Source organism: Nycticebus coucang, chromosome 5 (genome assembly GCF_027406575.1).
Source record: "Nycticebus coucang isolate mNycCou1 chromosome 5, mNycCou1.pri, whole genome shotgun sequence".
In the NCBI taxonomy this organism is placed as follows: Eukaryota; Metazoa; Chordata; class Mammalia; order Primates; family Lorisidae; genus Nycticebus; species Nycticebus coucang.
The window spans coordinates 84,572,456-84,588,056 of record NC_069784.1 but is presented as its reverse complement, the minus strand read 5'-3'; the positions used below and the strand labels follow the sequence as shown (position 1 = coordinate 84,588,056).

Below are 15,601 nucleotides of genomic sequence, written 5' to 3'. Positions count from 1 at the left end.
TTCAACACACTTTTGCTACTGGGAAACGTTTCATAACTACTAATGAATAATTCAGTGAATAAGATATTTTAAGTTTTCTATTGCCAGACACACCCAACGTTGATGGGAATGCTATTTCGTTTCTTATTCTCCAACTCCCCTTTGCACACAGGATCTTAGATGTATTATTTCCCTGACAGAGGTCCAAGCACAGTGAAAATCAGATCGTATCACCCACCCTGCCCAGCAGCATCCTTCAGCTGCTGATACACTCAGAAGGGAAGCTACTGCTACCACCTGTTCAACCTCCACATGCTCTCGCCGTCTGGACCCCCTAACTCCAGACACCTGGTCCTTGCTGCGGCTCCAAACTGCCAAGCCTGCATCTGCCCCGGGACCTCCATGTCTCGCTTACTTCCTCTCCTCTCTGGGACTCTCTGCTATAGGCTCCTCACACAAGTCGCTCCATCACTTCTTTCTGTCCCCACTCCCACATCACCTCCTCAAAAATAACTTCTGTGATTATTAGATATAAAACAATACGCCCTCACTATCCATCCCCCCGTTCTGCTTTCTCTTCATAGCCCTTATCCTATATTACGTATATATTTTTAAATTTGTGTAGTATCTATCTTTCCTGCTAGAATGTAAGTCTTTTAAAACAGGAACTTTTTGTCTTGTTCAATAGTGTACCCAGGCCGGGTGTGGTGGCCCATCCCTGTAATCCCAGCAGTCTGGGAGGCTGAGATGTGTGGATTGCTTGAAGCTCAGGAGTTCCAGACCAGCCTGAGCAAGAGCGAGACCCCATCTCTACTAAAAATAGAAAAACTAGCCAGGCGTTATGGTGGGTGCCTGTAATCCCAGCTACTTGGGAGGCTGAGACAAGAGAACTGCTCAAGCCCAAGAGTTTGAAGTTGCTGTTAGCTATGATGCCATGGCACTCTACCAAGGATGACAAAGTGAGACTCTGTCTCAAAAAAAAAAAGTAAGAAAGAAATAGTGTACCCACCAAACCTAAAACATGCCCAATATATTATAGTGGCTCAATATAGCTTTTTATTTTATTTTTAAAAGAATGAATGGATAAATAAAAAACAAACCTTTGGGGTTTTTTAAAAGCTTGGCTAAAAACAAACAAAAAGCTATAGGGAGGCATTTATTTGCTATTAGACAAATCCCCCTTTTTCTTTGGTATTAACAATTTAGACTGCTCCAACTTATGAAACATACAATCCTACAGATGATCACAGAAAGTGTCAGGGCCTTGAACGATTCTTCTTATAACAAAGAGTCAGATGTGCAGTCATAGATCTGCTCACCATATTTTAAATAATATGAAATCATTCTGCCAAAAGAGATTACAATATACAGGGTGTCCCAAAGGTTGCCATAAATAGGAAAAATTAATAACTCATTATATTTTATATTTTTTATGTTTTTTTATATTTATATCAACACATGGAGCAGTGGTTCTCAACCTGTGGGCCGCAACCCCTTTTTAACAATGAAAATACATTGCGGCATTAGGAAGGTTGAGAACCACTGACTTAGAGAAATATTTTGTAAATATTTTGTAAAATTTTGTATTGAGTATTTTGTCAATAAAGATACATTTAGCTATAATTTCCCATTTGCCCTATATATATATGGTGACCTTTGGGACATCCTAACACCATTTCACTTATTGGATCCATATAGAAATCCCCACTTTATCATGGAATGTTTGGCAAAAGGCTGTGAAAAAGACTAGCAGTCGTAATACCTCAATACTCCTATAACCCATAAACCCCCCCTCCCCCAAAATGCAAGTATTGGGATAGGATCCAGCTTCTAATGCTAATTAGCTAATCAGGAAAGTTAAACATTAAGAAAGTTTAAGATTGCAAGGTATGGTGGCTCATGCCTATAATCCTAGCAGTCTGGGAAGCCGAAGCAGGTAGATTGCTTGAGCTCAGGAGTTTGAGACCAGTCTGAACAACAGCGAGACCCCATCTCTAAAAACAGCCAGCCTTGTAGTGGGTGCCTGTAGTCCCAGCTACAGGGGAGGCTGAGGCAAGAGGATCGCTTAAGTCCAAGAGACTCAGGTTACCATGAGCTATGACGCCACAGCACTCTACCAAGGGTGACAAAATGAGACTCTGTCTCAAAAAAACATTTAAGATTGGATGCAAAAATCTTTGATTTATGTCATAAGTTCTACCACTTCTATGGAAAAATAATAATTCCAAAGCCAAGGCAATTATTTTTCCACAATGAAAAGTGGTTAAATGTTTTAAATACATTTCAACATATTCATGAAAGAATTCTCCTTCATTCCTCCAAAACTCTCTCATAAATCACTATAGTGTTTCCAAAGCACATCTGGAAGTAGAAAATTCATATCTACTAACTATATTTTCCTCTATTTGAAGATGAATTATGCAGAAAATACATTAATGTCTGAATTTATAATAGGAATGGTTAACCCTTAACCAGAGCAAACTAATGAGGAATATTTCACCACAGAAGGATTAATCAGTGCTCTCCAACACTATGCAATTTGACATTTTCAGGGCTTAATCATGAATGGATTTTATTTCCCTCTTTACTTTTCATCATGGGAATGACGTACAAAGACACTAGATTTTAAAAACGAATATAATTCTTGCATTTAATCTCATCACTTGTAAAAAAACAAATTCAGCTCTCAACATCAAGTAAATCACACAGAGTGAGCCTCAGAGTCTGAATCTGACTAACCCTCTGGTAGCAATAAGACAACACAAATTCTGGGAGGATGCGATTACTGGAGATTGACTTCCATTGATTATCTCTGTCTTTGTTAAAGACTACAGGAGTTTCATTTATCTAGAGTGCTCAGTAAATCGCAGCAGAGCCCAAGCTTCTTTACGGATTCATTAAACCATTGATCTGCCTTCGAGGGCTTGTAGTAGTGCCCAGCTCTGGCCCACAGCCTGTGTTTACAGAGAATGCACCAGCCTGATGCTTGTAACCTCCGAAGGCAGTCTGTCAGTAGCCATTAGATTCCACTGTGTGCACAGCCACCCCAAGAGTGGACTGTAATACAGGGAATTTCCTACTTTCAGTCTGAACTGCTGGAGCAGAAATTAAGAAGCCATCTGCAGCAAGATTTTCTTTATTCCATCCTAATCTGTGATAATACGAACGAAAAGCAAAGAGCCCAAGGAACAAAGAATTACACCCGGCTCGCCCAGTTCACAAGTGTGCTTGTGTGTACAAAAGCTATCCAGAGGTACTGAAAGGGAGAAAAAGTAAAAATAACCAGAGGAATGCCTATAGCTTGGCTCTCCCATTTATGGCTCTCTTGAGTATACTAGGTTTTGTGACCAGATATTGCAAACATGAATAAGAGAAATTCTGGATTAAATCCATCAACCTTAAAATATCTTGAAGCAACTACTTGCCCTCTTACGGATGCGCTTAGATATTTAACATTTTTAACAGAACATTTGAATGAACAGAATATAACTACGATCCCAGGAAAATGCATAATCATTCTCTCTTGGTTTTTCCAGACAGATCACCAATTACTCTTAGAATCTTCTCCCTCCTCTGCTTTTTATTAATAAGGTCCCATGGCATCTTCCTTTTTTAAGTCAGGCACAAAGAGGAACTCTGTGCTGAATGCAGCCCATGATGGGAAAGCACATCAAAATGACCCATGAGATAATTCTTTAAATGCTCATTCTTCAGATAAAGCTGAGCACTGTTAGTGGCAAGGTGAGAAACTTGGCGAGGCAAGTGACTGGATCGATAAGGGGAATGTACGTTCCAAATAAATAGATCCCTTCCTGATCATTTGTTTCACTGAACTGCCCACTGCCCAAACAGACAGTGGGACTATGAACTCCAAACACGCACATTCATCACCCAGCAGCAGCAGTCACCAGAACACAATGAGGCTGATGCAATCTGATGCTGTGGTTAATGTTAAAAGGGAGCGTGCCTTTTAGATGGATTGGATAATTACTGGCAGTTCAGATGAGAAAAACTTGATTTAAGGGAATAGCATTAGCTATCAACAGAAGGATGGCCAGAGATTTACTGTGTCTGAAAATTAACATGTGCCAATAGCCCTGGGTATTGATCCCTAGGCGACTGGCTTCAGATTTGTGAAAAATCCCCCTCTCTTCCTTCAGTTCACTGAAAAGAAATGGTGAAGGGTTTGAAGCCATTTAGAGTTCTGATCATCTCTTCACGTTTAATCAAAACTATTTAATGTTATCCAGAAATCAACGTCCATTCTGGGTAATAGGTTAGAATTTTTCTGTTTCCTCCGCAATCTCCTGAAATGCAGCCCATTAAAAACTACAAATGTTAGCAATTCCTTTCTTTCAGTATGAACCTACGAGGTCCATTCCTGTTTGTGTTCCAGATATCCCTTAGACCAGTGTTTCTCAAGTGGTTTTCGAGTATTTTGGTAAACACGAAGATCATGTGCCTCCCCCACCCCAAGCTTCTGATTGCTTTCTAGGGCATTGTGCCCCATCCCATCTGCAGAACCTTTGCCCTAAAATGCTTGCCAGCTTTCCCTGAGGGAAAATGCATTTCCAAGGGCTTCCATTTTCCCCTTTCTCTGCTTTTGCTTCTTACATGCTCACATTTGTGGTTGCTCATCAATATTCCATTCCATCTTTCAAAATACAAGAGAACAAGAAAACAGTGGGGTTTGTTGTTTTTTTCCCCAGCGCTTCCTGAGGACACCCCTGTTTGCTATGACCAAAAGGGGACTGAGCTGCTGGCCTACAGACAAAACCCTGGGAGGAGGAGGCCACCTGACAAGCTAGGTATCCGGCAGGCTTACAGCACAGCACCAAGGGACACTGCAGAACCGCAATAATCATCCTGCAGGCCAGGGTGCGGTAGGCAGATCCAAGAGACTCACTGGTGCCTGACAAAAACAAGGAGAATCCACAGGCAAAATCCTGGGGCTTTCTGGGCGCATTTACTTGTGGACAAAGGATACTTGCAAGCAAATGGCAAGAGGAAGTCTGTGGCCTGAGCTTCAGGTAGTCAAGGGACATAAATTGCATGTGATTTTTAATGCCCTTCTTCAAATCTTCATGAATGACAGCCATTTTGCAAATTAAATCTTGCAGGTGTTTAAAGGAAAAAGAGTAGACAGGTTAATAACTAGCTTAACAGGGCAATTGTTACACATTTCTGCTGTACTATCAATTTCTGTAATTAAGTCTGAAATCAAGAAATCCTTCCCAGGATATATTCAAGTTTAATAAAAAGACAAATAGTCTATGTCTAAATAAAATATAACTCCAAGTAACATGATGTTAAATGCTAATTAGAGATGGGTTCTTCCAAAAGAAATCTCTTCTAAGAAGAGATCGTTGCATATCCAGGGATATAACTTGACAGTAAAAGAAATGCTTATTATATGATATGTGTATTCCCCTTCTTGAATATTTATGTTACTATTGTAATGATTGCTGGGAAATCTTAACGGAATTTGCAAACGTTGTTTCCAGCTATTTAATGTTTTCTTTTTAATGCATCCTTATCCTTATTAGTAATCCATGTTGATTTCTTCTCACTGTGACCTGCTGGGAAAACAGTAACAGTATAATATTGAAGAAGTAGTTCCATCTGTTCCTGTTTTAAATTATGGAAAAACTAGAACAAGGAAGCAAAACTTTGGTGCTCTTAGGAATTTGTGTTTATTCCTAAATTATCAATGCTGTTAATCCATAAGGAACACTATAAACTTGAGATCCAAACAAGAAAAATAAGCAGGCTCAGTGCCTGTAGCTCAGTGGCTAGGGCACCAGCCACATACACCAGAACTGGAGGGCTTGAATCCAGCCTGGGCCTGCCAAACAACAATAACAACTATAACCAAAAAATAGCTGGGCGTTGTGGCAGGCGCTTGTAGTCCCAGCTACTTGGGAGGATGAGGCAAGAGAATCACTTAAGCCCAAGAGTTTGAGGTTGCTGTGAGCTGACACCACAACACTCTACCAAGGGCAACAAACAGCTTGAGACTCTGTCTCAAAAAAAAAAAATAATAATAATAATAAAGAAAAGAAAAAGAAAAATGAACAATCACTCTTTACATTGTCTGCCTTGGCCATTTGGCTTTCGTTTTTATGTCCTGCTCAATATTTGGATATTAATTTACACAACAGGATATTTCCCAAGTTAATTTTCCAAGGAAAAAGATCAAACTCAGGCTATTTTAGAAATGACTACTATTTGTGGTCTTGTTTGTTACATTCCTTTCTAGAGAGAATGGTTACAAGGTATTACTCCCTTAGAAAAGAGTATTTTTAAGTGTCTATTATTTTGCAAAGTAAAACTGGTATTGGCAAGTTGGACTAAATGTACAACAGTGCAAAACCACTAAGGAGTCTCTACAACTTTCCAACTCCTGGGTGAATCACTAGGCTAGAAGTGTTCTCAAGTCCAAAAGGGGGCTGGGAAAAGTGTGAGCCATTAGCAGGCTGAACAGTCTCTGGGGCATCAACCAATGAGATTGATATCTCTTATTCATCCAATACCCACTGACTACATAAGTATTTTTCTTACCCCCTGTTTCAAAAACTTTTGAGCCAGCAATTGAGCCTTTTAGAATAAGAGTTCTACAAAATATACTATGAATTAACACTATACACTTCTTAGAGCCAACATCCTGAAATGTGTAAACTAGTAGATTCCTTAAGTGAATATAGCTGTGATTCATGGTGCTCTCCCAGCAGTGTTTATTAACAGAAACATTTGGGGGCTTATACATCTGTAGCAATCCAAATAACTCTTCAAATAAAATTTTAAATTCAGTTAAAACATATAACCTAGGCCCAACGCCCGTAGCACAGTGGTTACGGCACCAGCCACATACACGGAGGGTGGCAGGTTCGAACTTGACCCGGGCCAGCTAAACAACAATGACAACTACAACAAAAAATAGCTGGGCATTGTGGCAGGCACCTATAGTCCCAGCTACTTGGGAGGCTGAGGCAAGAGAATCGCTTAAGCCCAAGAGTTGGAGGTTGCTGTGAGCTGTGACACCATAGCACTCTACCAAGGGCAACATAATAAGACTCTGTCTCAAAAAAAAGAAAAACATATAACCTACATGCTATCAAGGGTTAACTTAGCTACAATCCATCCCACCTTACTGCATAGTGACAGAGTTTGGATATATGTGACATTTTCACCACCACCCCCTTCCCATTAAACAGACAGACAGACCCAAAGAGAAACGAACATTTGAGAAGCAAACAAAATTTGAAAAGCCCATTTTCTAGGGGCATCATTTTGAGAGTGGGTCTATTTTTTCCTTATTTTTAGCAGCAAATCAATTCCTGCCTCTATACCTAAGCGTTTGTGAAGAGGAAAGCTCAGGACCATAGGCACAGCTGTCCAATTTACATTCACAAATGCAGGTGTTGCTCAGACACAAAACAGAGGTCAGCTGAATACTGCTCCTAATTAGCTACCTTTTCTACTAAGATTTTTCTTTGTAAAGTTATGCATGCAATTTGAGTTCAACTCAGAGACCATTTTTAGATCCCAGCATGCCATCTAGCAAGAAGGGGCTGTCATTATAAAGGATAATTTACAGCATAGTTAATTTTATGTTTTTTTTAAAAATCTACACTATATACCTAAGGCAAAATTCTGTTCTGCACACACAGATTATTCACTCTGTTCTCAATATTATAAAGTGTAGAATTTAGACAGAAAAACTGTCACATAAGAAGGGGAAGAATTTTGCCCCTTTTTCGATAAGATTAAGGAAGTCCACAATTTTAATAATGAGGACTAAGAACTTTGTTAACTGACACAAGAAGAGAAGCAGCAATTTGCTATTATTTCTGGTGGGGAACACCTAGGGATTTATTATAGAATAGCGGTTCTTAGAAATGGCAGGATGGAGACTGGTATCTAATACAATCCATTAGGAAACCCAAGCCCTACATGAAATGACCACAAAATCCTATCAGTTTACAGAAATGCAGCAGCTATACATGTTTATTGTAATATCATATAATATTGTTACAGAGATAACACTCTTAAAAAAAAAAAGAATCCAGCAGGTGATGTTACCAGTTTCTTTTTTTCTATTTGAAAAAAGCAAGAAGGTATAGCATGGCAGAGCTTTGGGATATGTAAATAAGGGGGAAGATTGCAGAGAAGAAAGGTATTGTATGCACGCTAACAGACTACTAAGATCAGCTGGCAGTCCCTAACCACCAAACCACTGCCACTCCAAGGTTCTGCAAGATGTACAAAGACCCACCCCAATAACTCCTGACGATCCTCCTCCCACTTCTGATTTTACCTACTGTAAATACTCCAAATACTAATTCTTATCTTGGCTCCCAGTTATCTGTTTTTCAAAAATATATGCTATGGAAGTTTAAATCCAGTTTGAACTTAAACTTGATAATGATATAAAGGATACCATAATCTGGACTGTTTCTCCAAACGGGATCAGGTGCCTTTCTTCAAAGGCTTACTACAAAGTAAAACCGGTTTGCAAAGTGTAGCAAGTGTCACTTGGATTGTGACAAATCCATCTTGCTTGATTTTATTCACTACAGGCAGCCCATCAAGATTCGGGCCCATAACCCCTCCGAATTATATAGAAAGACAAAAAGCTCTGTTCTATAGCCATCTTCCAGGATGGAATGCAAAGTATTTTGTTGTGGTAAGTAGGGCTTTGAAGAAGAAAGCACTAGGCCCACTCCTGGGATTGTTACCCCAGTGCTCAGCATTCAAAATGGGAGCCCCAGGGTCTCAGAGATCATTTTAATCCCCCTATATTAAAACAAAATGTGTCTCCCATGCGTCTTTCTTCCCACCCTCCTCCCCAGCCTCACAAGCCCCTCCCAAGGGAAAGTGAACTCCACCACTAACCGTCCCAAAAGAATTCCAAACAATTTCCTTACTTGCCTCTCTGTTCCAGTGAAGATTATGAGCCTAATTCTTAGAGATTGCTACTAAAACTCCACCCTGCTGAATTCTGCAGCCTAATTCGTTGGCAGTATGTTTTTTGGCAGAATGAATGTGACCCAAATTTGCAAGAGATAGTTTGCTGCAACAATGCTTCCTCCAATGCAGTGAGCCCATGATTACATTTCAGAACTGTAAATATCAAACTTTTTAAAAAATAATAATTGTTTGCTTCGAGAACAAACAGATTTTGATCTTATATTATAGACATGGAAATGCCTAGCAAAATGTAGATGATTTTATAAATCAAGGAAGCTTTACAGATCAATGGAAAATCATCAAGGACCAAAAATTTACCTCAGTACTTGGTGGCAAAAGGCTATAAGCCATTCTTTAAGGATTAAGATAGGAAGTACGTGTGTGTGTGTGTGTGTGTGTGTGTGTGTGTGAGAGAGATTGTAAAAACATCATGCATTCTATTTCCCATCAACGATGGCTAATACTCTCGTAAAAGGACATTTTCAGACCTGGGATGTCTTTTTTTAAAAAATTTAAAAAGGCTGTTCCTGTGTTTACCCACCATGCTTCTCACAAATGCTTGGCTGTGTGAGCAATTTTGGTTCACGTATCCATCATTTCACTTTTTCTCAATATCAATCAACTTTAACACAAGTGTCAAGAGAGACTTGACATTTTTCTTGCCTAGAATTTGTGGGTCAGATTTTGGAAAGAGCAATATTCCCCCTGGGAACAAGGATTAAACTGAGTGGACTAAAGCTTTCTGGCCATGCTTCTGCGGCTTGTTTCTCGGCTTTCGTAAGAAATCTCTACCACTCATCTTTCATGGTCTAGTCTGTGCCCTCTCCTGCTGGAAAGACACTGTCAATGAGAATACCAGCTGTGATCACAGTGTCCTCAGCAGAGTCATTCAGCCTCTCAGAATTCTAATGCCAAGCCAAGAGAAACACATGAGAAGGGGATTCCTTATTCCAAAAGGTTAAGCATGACAGAGAAAGGGAACAGACAAAACAGAAAGAATAAAATTATAATAGAAAAAGGTGCACAGTGTTTTGCACTAGAGGCTACGAGGCGCGTGTGCGTGCGGGCTGGCGAGGCCTGCGCAGGCCGCCTCTCTCCCCCGAGCTCTTACCTTGTTTCTCTTGAAGTAGGCTCGCCGGCAGGCCGCAAAGCACTTCTCGCTGCAGAAGCTTTTCACCTCACTTCCCATACTCAGGGAATAGCGCTTGATTCCCACTTTCTGGCACCAGGCACACATTATTTGTACATTTGACACATCATCTTCTATAACAAAAGTATAAGAAAAATGTTCATATCAGAAGCAAACATCCCTTCAAACTTAGACACACCCTGAACCCGACAGAGCTACTGGAGTCTGAGTTTAGTTTCTGGGCCTCACCGTGTTCTGACTGAGTAGGATAGCCAGCTCTGGGCGGGGAAGGCTCAGTGCTTTTTGCTTATTCTCTCTCTCTTTTTTTTTTTTTTGCTCCTAAGTTTCCAAAAGACATTTCCTTAATAAACCAGAGCATGACTTCAGAGCCTCCAGGACTCCTAGGCCTTCTTAACCTGGTAAAAGTGCTTAATCTGCCTGGTAAAACCTGTCCCAGTACTACCCTGTTTCCCCAAAAATAAGACATCCACCAAAAATAAGACCTACTTACAGGAAAGATAAGACGTCCCCTGAAAATAAGACCTAGCGCATCTTTGGGAGCACACCTTAAAATAAGACACTGTCTTATTTTCGGGGAAACAGGATAATAAAGCTTGTAAAATGACCACTTTTTTCAAAGGCTGAGAGCCTACAATACTTGGCTTGGGCAGGACAATCTGTAGGGGTGATAACCTACCTACAAATGTGATGGCCTCATGTGAACCTCAACAGTCAGGGACCAGGCTCAACCACCACAAGTTCCCTATTACTGTTAAGTGATACGGGTTGTTGACTACTCTTATAATACAGTGATTCCCAAGCAATGTGTTTAGTCATAAAAGGCAAGATGTGAGTGGCCAGGTTCTGGCAATGGAAAGGGACAAGTCTGGCTCACTGAGCAGCCTCCAGCAACACCACCCTCCAGCACTGCTGTGCTCAGGGAAAGGCAGGCCTGATTTAGATTTTCCTTATGATATAGCTCATAGGCCTGGGATGGAGAGATAGTAATGGGGTTATCAGATATTTCTTGGCCAGCCAGGTGGTCTTACCAGCTCCTGGATGACCCATTAGTCACCTCATGGGGATGCTCAGAATGATTTTAGGTGGTATGCAAATATTTCCACTATTTAAAATGCTGCATTTCTTTTCCTTTGTATAAGAAGAAAACAAATGTAACTAGCACAAGGAGCCCATGATATCATAAATACTACTGCTGAAAACAGAGATAGGCTTTTAAAGTGAGTCGCTTAGTAAAGTACACTGAGTAAATCATAGTAAGAGTTATTACAAAATTTATAGTAAAAGTTATGACAAAAATTATGATGGTGATATTCCAATAATTGAAGTTTAGGCAATGTTGGCCTCTTTTGAGGGCAGGGTGAGGGAGAAAAATAAAAGGAAACTAAGTAAAAGCCTAAGAAATATTTCCGTGCTGCTTCCTAGAGGCTTCTGTTCTATCTTGAGTTTTCTCTAACTTCCCAACTGACTACGTGTGTGTGTGAGACTGACTGCCACATCTCTTCTTCCTTTATGGAATTTTTTGTACTAACCTATATTCATACTCCAGAGGTGAATGGTAATCACAAAATTCCCAACAAGCTCTTATACAGTATTCTCTGATTTCTAAATAAAATCCCCCAAAGACTAATTGCTAATCAAGGCCTGGTCCATAAGTTGTTGACATAGTCATGATTCACAAAGTCTGTCATGCAATCATTCCATTTCCAGGGAAAAGATTTGATTTGAGTCAGTGTGGTCATCAGCCTGCAAAATTAGAAGCAAACTAATTTGTAGTGCAGTGAGGCAGCTTTTTTTCCTTGGGTAGCATTACATGCAACATTTTATTTACCTTAATGGGATAAATATTGTCATTTTAGTGACCTTTTCTATATCACATACTATATAATATTGTGATCTATTGTTAATTGTCCAATGAGACTGTAAAAAATGAACTCTGATGTTAGCCAAACAATTTTGATAACATAACTTTCTTGAAATGAAATCATAATATGAACAAATGTTTACCTGTATTTAATAATTTGTTCTATTGAAAGAAAGCTTTTATTTATATTTTGCATAATTTCTAATGTGGCATCTGTCTACGACATTTTACATGGTATGAAGAATTAACAAAGCTCCATAATTTACCTGACAGTATGAAGGAGTTTTCTTAAATTACATTAGAAATAGCATGTTTTTAAAACACTCATCTGTCATTACTACACTAACTAGCCCTAATAGTTTGTATTTTTCCCAATCAATAAGATGTTTTAAAATCTTAAATTCCTGGAAAAAAGAAGATGGTACAGCAGAATTCTCACAAGGGATCCGTGGACGATAAGCTTGATTCTGGTGAAATCTGTAAAGAAAAAAGTTTTATGGGGGAAATCACTTGGCCTCACAGCTTAATGAGGAGACCCCACTTCCCACGAAGCCACTTAGAATATGCATTAAGCTCCCCTTGTTTCTTCCTTCAAATAGTTTGGTTTGGAAAACAAAACATAAGATTTTTTAATTCCTAGATTTTTAACTATACTAGACCAACAATGAGATGAGAAAGGCTGTACAGCAAAACTATAACAAGACCAGGGGCTTAGCATGGCACTCGGCCTGGCCTGGAGGAATGATGGTTGGGGCCAAAGGGTAGGCCCATGTCTCTCTCAAGCTTCATTCCATCATCACCAGACAGACTCACTTGCCATTTTTTAAAGAGAGGGAAGGACACTTGCTTATAATAGACCTAACAAATAAACAAAAAAGTAGAATTTTAAAACAGATTATTTATAAACCATTCTTACTACAAAGTAATAATATGAGAAGACCAAAGAAATTATGCATTGTTGTTCCGTGTCTGGCAGTCAGAAAACTCTTAGAATAGTGGTTAGCATCTGTCCTGTTAAATGAATCAACATACCCATCCATTTTTCATAAAATTCCGTTTCATAAAGGCAAACACTTTGGAAAACTTCCATCAGGTTTCTCCTTTTCTGTCACCAAACTATTATCAGTTATCCAAAGATGAGTCTGATAAGGCGGGTTATTCCAAAAACTCAAGAGAACATTTTCAGATATCCCAGGTATTCCAGACTTAGGAAAATCATTGATATGAATATTACATTTAAGAAACTAAAAAAACTTAATATTATGCTTAAGAAACTGTGATTATCTGAATTAATTTTTTCGGCCAAAACATAGTTTAAAATCCTGCCACTAGACATGAAATGGTGTCACCATCCTAAAAAGTAAAAAAGTGAACTTTTCTTAAGTGCTTTAAGCCAAAGGGATTGGTTCAGTTCAACAACCATATCTATTTTTTTTTTTTTAATGAAAACTGAAAATGACGTGCATGGCAAAATAGAAGGTGCCAGCACTTTAACTTTTCTAACTTTATCTGCTTTAAAATATATTTTTCAAACTAGGGAACACCTGATTGCCCATCTTATGTTTAGGCTAAAGGTTCATGCCATTAAAGACATGCGATTATGTCAAAGAAGAATCACATAACAAATTTATGTATTACAATATCTTACAGCCATTAGGCTGTGTATTTTTCATAATGAACCATGCACCAACAAAGTACAAAATGTTTATAGTATTAAATCATATTCCCAAAGCAGACAGTTTGTATAACATATAAAATTTTCGTATTATAAAATTATATAAATATATATCAGTCAAAATATGCATGTTCCAATTAATCATTAAAATTTTGTACCATCTCTTTAGGCTTTTAATTAAGCAGAATATTTAGTGCATTTTCTTTTGAATCTAATGTTCAAAGAGTTATAGACCATTTTTCTACTTTATATCCCAGAAGGGGAAGTTCAGATTAATTACTCTAAGATGAAATCAAAGTTATATTTATTTATTTTGTAGTGCAGAGAAGTATGAGATCAAGCATTTCTGGAATGCTCTGGTGAAGCTGTTTGAAAAACTGGCCTTATCTGGTGATTTTTTAAAAATAGGAGAGCCATTGGTCAGTGATCTTCTTGGGGCATTTGAATTGGTTATAAACATACATACTAGCTTACCTGACCAGAGCTCAAGGAAAATCAAGAGGGCCTAACAGACCCCAAGCAATTAAACTATAGATTTGCCATCCCTTTGTAATTTCCATCGGAGACCCAGACTGAGGGGAAATTCTGAAAGTATTTTCTAGTGGCATTTATCTTCTCCAATTGTCCCTAGAATGCACACATACAGCTAATCATTTCGAAACTCGAATTATATTTAAGACAATTTGCAAGGCAGTCTGAGGAGACTCCTGTGTATTCCCAATGCCATGAAATAAAAGTATAGCATGAACAGTTCTGGGTCAACCCACTGGCTGGAACAGCTATATTTAAGAACAGAACAAAGAGATGGCCTAGAAGTCAAGCAGGAAAGTAAAGTTAAAGTTTACTTTCTTCACATTCCTTCTGCAAAGAAATGAATTTCTTGCAATAATTCAATTCCACAGACTAGAAGGCAACACAAGTTTAGGTCCCTACAGAGTCCTTCATAGTTTTCGTGTAACTCCCTATGTTCTAGAAGTGAACGTACAAGGAAACCCAGAAAAAACCTGTACCATTAAGCCAAAAGAAAAATAATCACAGCTAACCACTATTCAGAACTTAGTAGGTGCCAGGCACAGTGAGTGGTTCATTTCAAAATTATTTAATCTTACTCACCACCACTAACAACCAGGCAGATCCCAACATTCTCTGTTGTACAGATGGGGAAAATGAATTTAGTGGTTAAGTAATTTGCCCCAAATCTCACACTGAATACACACGAAAGCCTAAGTGAAGACCTGGCCATCTGACTCCAGAACCCAAGCTCTTCACCACTACACCTGGGAGACCATGGATTTTCCAATCATGCAAGATTTACACCATCCACACAGACTTCCCTCCACAAAAAAGATGTTAAGCCATCACAGATTCTGCTATGTATGCAGCACACTGCTCAGTGACACACCAATAGACAAAGAAAATGGATCAAAAAGGGTCAAAAAGTCTTTGTGGAGACAGCTGAAGTGTTAATATTTGTTGATGGATCTTTTAAAAAGGCCTTTAACTTTTTAAAGGTCATGCAAGCCTTTACTTCTCTATGACCATGAGGCATGGATGTGCTACAAACCTTCTGTCTAAACTCGGACTAGCAAGTGCTACTTGGACATTAAATGGTAAGACAGAACCAGTGAAACTTAGATCTGAGGAAATAGCTATTCTACCCACTGGCAAGCAATACTCCTGCCAGCCTTGTGTAGTTTAAGAAGGGGGATCACCGCAGGACGTGAGTAAGACTGGCTTCCCATGTGGGTGAAGAGGCCCCCTACCTCTGTAATTTCCCGGGTGCCGATAAGAATATCCTGGCTTCAGAAACTTTGTTCTCCAGCTGCTCACTAAGATTAAATCCTGCCATGTGAGGACTGAATTTCTTGGCTAAACATTTCCTATATCTCATTAAAATACAAATTCCCTGAGTGATTCTTTCTAAAGAACAAGTTTTCACAGTTCATGAGGGAGAGGGCTGAGGATA

The 15,601-nt window shown here is 39.1% G+C and overlaps 1 protein-coding gene across 2 annotated transcripts in view; it reads right to left on the bottom strand.

Annotated features, from left to right (window-relative positions):
- Nucleotides 1-15,601, bottom strand: part of SOBP (sine oculis binding protein homolog) — a 149,249-nt gene that overhangs the window by 96,794 nt on the left and 36,854 nt on the right. For both annotated transcript variants that reach the window (XM_053590482.1, XM_053590483.1), the window contains exon 4: nt 10,061-10,212. In XM_053590482.1, coding sequence (XP_053446457.1) covers nt 10,061-10,212 — 152 coding nt within the window. The remainder of the gene's footprint in view (nt 1-10,060; nt 10,213-15,601) is intronic.